General features: G+C 35.3%; 1 protein-coding gene across 1 annotated transcript in view; it reads right to left on the bottom strand.

Annotated features, from left to right (window-relative positions):
• Positions 1-5,125, bottom strand: part of LOC103206154 (pancreatic alpha-amylase-like) — a 13,206-nt gene extending 8,081 nt beyond the window's left edge. The window contains exons 1-5 of the mRNA XM_007951596.1: positions 4,958-5,125; positions 4,431-4,577; positions 3,397-3,594; positions 1,803-2,033; positions 905-1,038 (exon numbers count right to left, since the gene is read on the bottom strand). Of these exons, the coding sequence (XP_007949787.1) occupies positions 905-1,038; positions 1,803-2,033; positions 3,397-3,594; positions 4,431-4,577; positions 4,958-5,125 (878 nt within the window). The remainder of the gene's footprint in view (positions 1-904; positions 1,039-1,802; positions 2,034-3,396; positions 3,595-4,430; positions 4,578-4,957) is intronic.
• Between the last annotated feature and the right edge of the window lie 6,297 nt (positions 5,126-11,422).

The raw sequence follows: 11,422 nt of genomic DNA, 5'->3' as shown, positions 1-11,422 counted from the left end.
TAACCTAAGTGTGTATGTCTTTTTTGCATGTTTGTTGTTATGTGCCATGGAATCGGACCCAACTCTTAGCAACCCCTCCTTGGCTTTCTGACAGTATCACTATGGAAGTAGATTGTCCAACCTTCCTTGCAAGAAGTGGCTGGTAGATTTGAACCACCAGCCTTCTGGTTAGCAGTAAAATGCCTTAGGCAATATGCTACCAGATCTCCTCTTTTTTGCATAGTAGCCTCATATTAAGTTCTCTCTCCAATTAAGTGGTCATTCTACAGGATTAGGTGCTGTATAATAATTGCATAGGCAAAAAAGTACTCTCCACAAATACATTTATCTGTGTGCGTATGTGTGTGCATATGGGTTTCTTGTAATATTCATATAACAGGTAGAAGATGTTGTTATAGAAAGATTCTTTTATGGATTGCAATTTATTGTAATTTAGATGGACTTCAGAAGGGTCAACATTCATATCACATTATAAAGAAGGGCAAGGAAGGTGCAAATAAGGCTCAATATGGTAATCTTATATACATTTTAATGTTTCACAATAACTAATTCACATATGTAAATGTCATAGTATGGCAGTTTTTAAAATTTTAGAATCATTTTAATGATAACTTTATCATAATAGAAAATTAACCAAGGCTAATATAATCACAACAGACACAGAGCAAAATCACTAGGTTATGTTCTTGTTTTCTAGACATAGTTTCTTGTGATTGGCATAATAACAACCACCAACTGGAGTTTGGGAATTTATAATAGTTTGGGAATTTATAATAATTATAACTATTATTTGAGCCATTGACAGTTTTCTAAATTAAATGAACATCTAAGAAGATAATTCATATTGAGAAAATATGTCTAAAAGACCTGTGAAATAATTCAAATAACAAATCATTATATTTACTTTAAGTAAGCCATCTTCTCGCCATTCCACTTGCGCAGAACTGTGCCCAGTTTTGCACCATACTTGAATTCTGTCACACGGCCATTGCCAAAGTACTCACTGCTTTTAATTGCCTCACCACCCAGATCAATTACCTAGTAGACATATAGGAAAAAATATCTATATATCATTTAACATAAGAACTGTAAAGTATTTCAGCCAATATATTGACACGTAGAAAATGAGTTTAAACTATATCATTTGAAACACCCAAAATGGTTTCCCTTGTACTAAAATTCTTATTTATTTAGCTAAAATGTATACTACATTATTAAAAGACACATAAAGCCAAGGGAGGCCTGCTGTGTAGTGAAAATGCTGATATAATTTAATCCTGTATATAATTTATAACAATAACTAACACTACCTGCTCAGCAACATTTCTAAGTGGTTGATAATATTAACTAATTTAATTCTGCAAAAAAAAAAAAAAACTAAGATGTAACCATTATCTTTAGATTTTGCCCTATGTAAGAATTGTTTCTCAGAGAAGATAATCAGCTTTCTCAAATCCATACAGATAATAACCTAATAGCCAAGAGTCAGACTCTGATAGACTAGCTCCAGGTAAGAACTATATTATTTTCTGTCTGGCATGTAGTCTCTGGTAAAAATGGTAAACAAAACAGTAGTAAATTTTGCAGTCTAAATAAATTCTCTGCACTTCCAATATACAACTGACTATGAGAAACAATTAGATGTACTATCTCTGAACAAAAGAAGGTTGAAGAAAAAAAAATTCTGTTCTACATAAATAACCCGGTCATTAACCTATAAAAAATATTTAATTAAATCTGTCCTCTTTTTTCTAATGAATGAAATTATAGTCTTTTATATGCTCATATATGTATTGATGTACCTCCTGGTAAATGAAAGGTTTACTTCCTGCAGAGAACCAGTTTGTGTTTAGATTATGCAACTTATCCAAAACTGCCTTCATGTCTCCAGGCCACATGTGCTTGGAAGCATCAATTCTGAATCCTGCCACACCAATGTCGATAAGGTGGTTCAGATAGTCCGCAACCTTGGAACGCACATAGTCTTTCTCTAGTGCCAGATCGAGTAGACCAACCAGACGACAATCTCTGACCTGTTAAGACAAAAACATTGTGATTGATATATAAAAAACCATCATTTATCTAAGAATACATTTGATTTTTTCTTCATTCATTTTATGATCAATAGATATTTCTAAAACATCTTCTTTGCATATCTTTGAAATATTATTTAACATAAAATTTGATCATGTGAGAAATAAAGAGGAAGAGCTATTTAACTGACTAGAATTATTTTAATGATTTGAATTTCTTTCTTTTTTAATCAGTAAGATCTGGAATCCTTCTGTTTACCTAGAGATTTTAAGTCTATTTAAAATAGAATTCAATAAGCTATATGAATGCAATTAAAAACACTTAATTGTACTCATGCAGAAATGGTACATAGACCAAGAAGCAGTCTTTCCAACAGAACAAGGGGATACTGCACGGCTTACAATCAGGGAAGTTGTGCATCAAGGTTGTGCCCTTTCACCATACCTATCCAGTCTGTATGCTGTGCAAATATTCCAAGAAGCTGGACTATATGCTGAAGAAGGCAGCATCAGTACTGGAGGAAGACCCATTAATAACTTGCTTTATGCAGAAGATACTACCACACTTGCTGAAAGCTAAGAGGACTTGAAGCACTTACTAATGAAAACCAAAAGCTTTTAGTATGGATTACATCTCAACATAAAGAAAACAAAAATCTTCACAGTTGGACCAATAAGCAACATCATGATAAATGGAGAAAAGATTGAAGTTGCCAATTATTTCATTTAACTTGTATCCACAATCAACGCCCATGGAAGAAGCAGTCAAGAAATCAAACTACATGTGGCATTAGACAAACCTGCTGCAAAAGACCTCTGTAAAGTGCTAAGGTGCAAAAATATCCCTTTGAAGATGAAGGTGCACATGACCCAAGACATGGTTTTTGTCAATCACCTCATATGCATGTGAAAGCTGGACAATGAATAAGGAAGACCTAAGAGGAATTGATGCATTTAAATTGTGGGACTGACAGAGAATATTGAATATACCATGACTTCCAGAAGACCAAACACATTTATCTTAGAAGAAGTACAGCCAGTTAGTTCCTTAGAAACTAGGATGGAGCGACTTCATCTATTTTGGACATTTTATGGGGAGGGTCCGGTCCCTGGAGAAAGAGAATGGTTGGTGAAGTATAGGGTCAATGAAAAAGAGGAAGACGCTCAACATGATGAATTGACACAGTGGCTGCAACAATGGACTCAAAAATATCATGATTGTGAAGATGGCTCGGGACCAGGCAGTGTTTTGTTCTATTGGATGTAGAGTCACTGTGAGTCTGTGGCACCTAACAGCAAGAGATAATTAAACATATGGGCAAGGCTTTAGTCAGATCACTATTATTTTTTTAACAGAAATTACCTGATAAGGATCATTATAGCTCTCAATTTCTCCACTTCCAGTTTTACATTTACCATCATTGAAATCCCAACCAGAGAATGGGACTGCTGGAAATTCCCTGTTTCCGGGGTTGAAGTAACTTCCACAAGTACTGCTTGTTCCTGCCCTTGCACCACTTCCACACATATGATTAATAACAGCATCCACGTAAATACGGACCTGAAAAGCAAAACTTCTGTTTCAGTTTGACTTACAGAGAGTTAGAAATAAAATACTAGTGATTAAATTTTATAATATATAAATAAAATTCCAAAATATTTCTTGGTTATTCCATAACAAATGTTCTTTAAGACCAAAGGTATATGTGGAAGGCAAATAGTAAGAAGGGAAGACCTAGCCCCTTTGGTATATGTTTAGAAATATGATAAACTGAAAGAACCAGAAAGTTCCATAACTATGAAGAGATTCAAAGAGCCTTCTCTTGGGTGATAAGAATCAGTTGAAACAAGAGAAATCATTGTATTCTGAAATTTCACTGGGTCACCCTGAGGGAGCAGCAGCCAATCTCTATTCCCTACTTAGCATCTGAAGAGACAAAGGTAGATAAATGTCTTTTATTATGCTTCTCATCAGAGACAGAAAATACACATTTAACAGTAAGAAAACTATAAGGAAAAAGATCAATGAATTATAGGTGGAGACCCAGGTAAAATAAAGTGACAATAAATATTATAAGTGGAATATACAATTACTAACTAGTGAACCATTGCCAAGAAATGTTTATAATTGTAGGGATTAACTTTTATAATTTTCTCCGTAAGTACATTCAACTTTCAAATTTAGCTTAATATTCTTTAACTGACAAATGACAAATATAAAAAGGTTTACAAATGTTGAACATGGTACAATAGTTAATTTTGATTTATAGCTAAAAGATGAAGTGAAATACAAACTTTAAAAACTATGGAAACTTTTCTGTTTAAGAGGCACAAGAAGCAGAAAAGAGACATTGATTTCCTACATAACATTTTTTAATGAAATTTTAATTCACTTACACCAACATTGTTACATCTGGTCACCATATCCCTGAAGGCATCTTCATTTCCAGATCTTGTACATATTTTGTAGCTAATTGGCTGGTATCTTTCCCACCAAGGTCTTGGAGGGTCATTAACTACAATATTTTCAGAGGGTGGAGAGATCTACAAATAAAAAAACCTTACTAAGGGTTAAATTAGAGCTTACTTTGTATTTTTGATGTGCTAGAAACTAACTGATAATCTAAAATTATTTGATTCTTTGCATACGCAAATATATATGTTTCTTTACAACCGCTTAAAGATATTAACTGCACATTGTAAATGTCCTGCTGAACAGAAAGCATACCAAAAACAAAACATAAAGTTGCCAACAGTTCTGAATTTTTCCTTCCTCACACATTTATCAATTTATACATAAACACTCTTCTTTAGAGTATTTATGTGTAAAGTCAAAAATTTCCTTAGCTTCACAGGTACAAATTATAATGCCATTTATTATAGGCACTACAAACTCTGCCATTTATACTACAAACAATACTTACCTGAACTCCTCCAAATCCATTTGGAGCTAAGTATCGCTCACATTCAAGAGCAATGTCATCCCAGCGCCACTCAAACAAGTGGACTATAGATGTTCGTCCAGGCTTGGTATGAGGGGCATACTGAGCCCAGCAGAACCCAATGGTTGAAAGCAATAGAAAGAACTTCATTTTGCTTGGAGTCAGCAGGGTTTCTCCCAGCAACTATATATATCCTGTAAGAAGCATATTTTACAAAGTAAACATTAACATGAGTCAATACTTAGAGCAAACTGTTCATTCATAATATGAAAAGAATTATCAATTAAGAATGTTAACAGGTGAAGAACAGCCATAAAATCTCCCAGGAAAACAATCTAAATGACCTTTCAGAACTCAAAGTTTTTCCTATTAAGGAAATATTAGCTTTCTCAAGCATCTGGCATTATATATATGTAAACAGTCCTTATTCATGTGCTATTTAATGAGGATTAGATATTGTTTCTGAGGTCCTTTCCTGATAGAAGGAAAATAATAATCAAAACCAATTCACAGTCAAAATATTGCTTTAACTATTTCCAAACAGCTGTAATATTTCAATTTCAAAAAGAAACAGGGTATTCAATTGTATTTCTTCACCCTAAATTTTTGAGTGATTTTAATTTCTACATTTATACTTAAGCAGTTATTTATTTGCTAATTGGATGCTCAGGAATTGGAGAAACATTCGATTTCAAACTACTCCTTGCTTCCATCAAATTGTGTCTTTAAGGACTACAATAGTATGCTTTCCCTCTATAGGCAAATATCTCTTGAACTTGTTTAAACATCAAAGAAAGTAATCCACATTCCTTTCCTTTATATGTAAACTAAGTCCAATGAAAAGAATAATAGTAAGATGGGAAAAATATAATCTATACACTCAACAGCTACTGAGTGTTGACTTTTTTGTCATGCACTGTGGAGTCAGGGAGATCAGTTAGAAACTTATTTAGTGGTCCAGGAAAGAGAGGAGTGGCCTGGAGCAGGGCACAGACCAAAGAAGTCTGTGTGGAGAAGCAACAGGTTTATGCAGAGAGAGCAATAGGTTTATGCAGAGATTGGAGCTGAGGAATAAGAAAAAGAGAAAAATTTTAAATAGATTTTTGGCAGTGGTACCATTTATTAAAATGGGAAAAAATGAGGAAGTATCAGCTTTGGGAAGGGGTATCCAAAGTGCTATAGCCTTAACTTAATCCTCTATATCAATCTTAACATTCTCCTTTGGTAACTTTCTCTGACTCACCAGGTGACAGCAGGTGAAAAACGAAAAAGTTCCTTGTACTTTACAAGCAATTTCATACCACCAGTGTTTACCTAGTGCTTTCCTTCTTTCTTGCATACCTTTCCACCCTCCTTGTGTACCTGGGAACTACATTTACTTCTAGATATATTTTAAGAAACATCTTTGTGACGTTTACTTTGATCAGCTCAGGCCTAGTTAATATATCCTCTTCTGTATGGCAGCTTTTTAACATATATCACATTACCAAACTATAACCAAAAAACAAACTCACTTCCATCAAGTTGATTCTGACTCATAGCAACCTCAATATTCCTTTTGCAGAGTCCTGGTGGGTTTGAACTACCAACCTTCTGGTCAACAATCAAATGCCTTAAGCACTATACCACCAAACTTCTATCAAACTATTTTTGAGTTATATTGTAAACAAGAATTTACATGTCCATCCTTCTGGATCAATCTCCTTGAAGTTAGACATCAGGTGTCTAGAAAAACATCTGCTATAATGGCTGCATGCTTAACAAACGATTACAAAATTCAAATCAGGTATTGTGGAAGATATTGGCATAACTTGGGTTATGTTCTACCCTATTAAAAAAAAAATGAATACTCTGTCCAAAATTGTATAATATACTCCACTCTAGTCTTTGCAAAGAAGCTCTGGTGGCACAGTGCCTAAGGCATTTGACTACTAACCAGAAGGCTGGCAGTTCAAACCCACCAGCCACTCTGCAGAAGGAAGATGGGACAATCTATTTCCATAAAAATTTACTGCCTTGGAAACCCAATGGGGGTTGCTATGAGTCACAATAGACTTGAAGGCAGTGGATTTTTATTTTTGATTTTTTTTAGTATTTTCAAAAACTTTGAACACATAAAATAGTTATATAAATCTGAGAAGCTGGACTATATGAAGAAAAATGCAGCATCAGGATCAGATGAAGACTCATTAACAACATGCAGTATGCAGATACAATCATGCTTGTTGAAATTGAGGATGACTTGAAGCACTTACTGAAGTGATGGAGATTAAAGACGACAGTCTGCAGTATGGATTATACCTCAACATAATGAAAACAAAAATCCTCACCACTGGACCAATAAGTAGCATCATGATAAATGGAGAAAAGATTGAAGTTGTCAAAGATTTCATGTTACTTGTTTCCACGATCAACACTAACAGAAACAGTAGTCAAGAAATCAGACGACAGGGCTTCCAGTAAGATGGTGGAATAGTCAGACAAGCTACACAGACCATCTTCAATGAAGAAAAGAGATATCAATTGACACAGATATGGAAGATAATCCTGGAGCCCTGATCTTTGAAAGGAAGGATACAGAAGTGGATTAAACACCAGTTACTAGAAGAATCTGAATGAAAACAGTGAAAAAGGAGATAAATGGAGCTTCAGACTGTCAGGTCTCCTGACAGCATGGACAGTCTGAATATTTCCAAGTGGTGTTAGGACCTGAGACTTAACCTAAAAATCAGCCCTTCTTGACAAGGCCTGCATGGATGACTCCATCAGTGGCTGATGAATAAAAAGGGAAATAGTGAAGAAGGAGACAAACTGAGCTGTGAACTTTTGCCTTTTGGAGGGTGCAGCCATTTTGAATGTTTACAGGAGGTGGCCAATGTGGATATTTAAAGTGACAGCATTCTCATTCAGATTCCAGGGACCTAAGAATAGGCTTTGCTTGCCAAGAACATCATGGATATATGGTAGGATGATGGTGAGAAAGGAGACAGGTAGGTAGTGAGGGCATAGTGTTGCTAACCAGTGTGTAGAGGAGTAGAGTGCCTTGCTTACTCAGCTACTCCAAGCAAAACAAAGAAAATTAAAATCTTTGGCAAATAACTCCACATACAATCTCTGATTAAATATAAATACAACAACACCACAATGTCTTGGAGACAACAGACAATCACAGTCCACACAAAAAAGCAAGATAAAGCAGTAGAAATAAGAGACCAGGATACAGGCCCAGAACACATCCTTGAGGGAGATGCAGCATTGGAACTCCCTAATAGAGAATTCAAAAGAATTATATTAGGTACCTTCAAAAGATTGGGAAACAGAGCAAGGAAAACACTGACAAAATTGAGGAAAATATAGTCAAAATTGAGGAAAACATAGTCAAAACCCTAGAAACATTTCCAAAGACCATGCAACAATAAAATGAAAATTAGAAATGGTACAAAATCTACAGATAGAAATCCAGAAGACTAATACTGAATTATCAGAAATCGGTAACACATTGAACAGGCAAAGGAGTAGAATTGAATCAATGGAAGACAGAATTAGTGAGACTAAAGACAAATACCTCAATACTTCTTTGAAAGAGATCTGTCAGAAAAAAAGATCAAAACAAAATAAAGAAAGCCTAATGTATGTGGGATACCATCAAGAGGAAAAACCTACATGTAATTGGAATTCCAGAACAGGAAGAGACAAATAAAACCACAGAGAAAACTATCCAAGATTTGTTGGAAGAGAATTTCCCTGACATGATGAAAGATGAGAATAAATCCATTCAAGAAGTTCAATGAACATCAAATAGGAGAAAATCACCAAGATATATCATCATGAAACTCACCAAAACCAGAGACAAAGAAAGAATCCTGGAAGCAGCACAGGAAAACCTAAGTTACCTACAAGGGACAGTAGCAATAGCAAAAGCAATAAGACTAAGCCCTGATTTCTTGGCAGAAAACTATGCAGGCAAGAAGGCAATGGAATGGCATCTATAAAACCCTGAAAGAAAAAAAATTTCCAACCAAGAATTATATCCTCAGCAAAATTGTCCCTCCAATGTGATGGTGAAATTACATGTATAGAGTTGGAAGATGATGCTTCTTAAAGCATATTTGTGTATGCTGTAAAAATGTCCAGACATATAGCAGAGCTTACAAGGGACAAGGGTGTGATGCCTTCTTGGCCACAGTCAGGTACCTGGAGGGAGCAAGTAGTTGGACTTGTAGGCTCAGGACCATGGTCCCAGGGGACATCAAGCTCAATTGGCACAAGATATTACACAAAAACATTGTTCCACATCCTCCTTTGGTGAGTAGAGACTGGGATCTTAAACGCTTGTAAGCAGCCAATTAGATGCAACAATGGGTCTCTCCTTGTCTGGAGCAAAGAAGAATGAAGAAAACAAAAGATGCATGGAAACAATTAGTCCAAGAGACTGGTAGACCATGCAATCCTCTGCCAATATGACCATGACAACAGAAGAACTAGATGGCACCCAGCTACCACTGCCAACGCCTTGAAGGGGTGTGTGTGTAGGAGATCCTGAATGGAGTGGGAGAATAATGGAGTGGGAGAATAATGTGGAAGAAAACCCAAAATTTTTAAAAAAAAAAAAAAAAAAAACAGGTTTGTGGTCTGATAGAGCTTGGTGAAACCCCTGAGACTATTGCCCCTAGCTGCCCTTCAGTTCTGGAATTGAACTCACTCTTGTGGCTTCCAGACAAATAAAAGACTGGCAAATGGTCTGAACATATACATCAGGTAGATACACTCCTTGGAGAGACCAATTGTGGGAGAACAGAAGGGCAGTATATGCACAGGGAGACCACTTGGAAGGCAGGAGTGCATGGGAGAGAAGAACACAGGAAGAGGTAACTACAGGAAGAAGTGGGAAGAGAGCTATTATATTGTGGGAAATTTCAGTCAATGCCATGAGACAAAATGTGTATGAAATGCTGTGTGGAAAATGGATTTGCCCTGTAAACTTTCACCCAAATCAGTCCTTTGGACAGAGAATCAGCAACAGCAAGAAACAACTAACCATTAACACACATGATGTCATAACCCAGAAACCAATTATGGAAGTATCCAAAGTAAATAAGTTTACAAGATTTTAAACAAGGAACCAGAGACATCAATTGCAAATTAGGACAACTACAAACCAAAAAGAGGGAAAAAATTAGTGTAGTTATGGAACTTCTAAATGGTGAGGATGTCAAGACAACGGCAGATGGAACAGACTCTTCTAAACTTTGGAAGAAAATTATAAATCACAGAGTAACTTCAAAGAATAATAAACCTTCACATCAAAATAAAAAAGAAGACAAGCACAAATATTTAGCAAATACTAAAACAATAGCAATGATAGAAGGGATAACATGATTCATAAGTAAAACGAGCTCAGAAGAGAAAATTTTATGGAACAAAGAAATCAGCAACACAACAAAAAAACACATAAAAATAAAGACAGCAACAAATTCATACTTGTCGATAGTTACACTGAATGTCAATGAAGTAAATACACCACTCAAGAGATGAAGAGTTGCAGACTGGATAAGAAAACATAACCCATCACTATAATTTCCACAAGAGACACACCTTAGATATTAAGACAATAAAAGACTAAGAATCAAAGGTGGAAGAAGACATATCAAGCAAATGGCAACCATAAAAGAGCAAGAGTGGCAATATTATTTCTGATAAAATTAACTTTAAGACAAAAACCACCATAAGAGACAAGGAAGGACACTATATAATGATTAAAAGATCAATTGAACAAGAGGACGTAACCACAATAAATAATTATGCACTCAATTAAACAGCCCCAAGATACATAAACCAGACTAACAGTATTGAAAAAACAAATAGATGACTCCACAGTCATAGTGGGAGACTTAATACACCACTTTCAATCAAAGATAGAACAACTGGAAACTCAACAAAGACAGAAGAACTAAACAATACAAGGCACCAACTTGACCTTATAGGCATCTACAGAGCACTTCACCCAACAACAACACAATATACATTCTTTTTCAGTGCACATGGAACATTCTCCAGGATAGACCATATTTTATGCCACAAAGCAAGCTATAATAAATTTTATAACTTTGGAATACTGCAAAGCATCTTCTCAGATCACAATGCTCTCAAATTAGAAATCAGCAATAAGAAGATAAATGGAAAAAAAGCACACATGTGGTAACTAAATAACACCCTCATCAAGAATGATTGGGTAGGAGAAGAAATAAAAAATGAAATTAAAAAAATTCCTTGAATCAAATAAAAATGAAAAACAACACACCAAAATCTTTGGGGCACAGAAAAGCAGTGATCAGAGCCCAATTTATAGCAATAAATTACACATCAAAAAAGAGGAAAGAGCCAAAATAAACACATTAACTCAACATCTCCAACAATTAGAAAAAGAGCAGGAAAAAAAAAAAAAAA

The sequence above is a fragment of the Orycteropus afer genome, unplaced genomic scaffold (genome assembly GCF_000298275.1).
Source record: "Orycteropus afer afer isolate SDZICR_OR568_19922 unplaced genomic scaffold, OryAfe1.0 scaffold00301, whole genome shotgun sequence".
Lineage (NCBI taxonomy): Eukaryota > Metazoa > Chordata > Mammalia > Tubulidentata > Orycteropodidae > Orycteropus > Orycteropus afer.
This window is presented reverse-complemented; position numbering and strand designations above follow the sequence as displayed.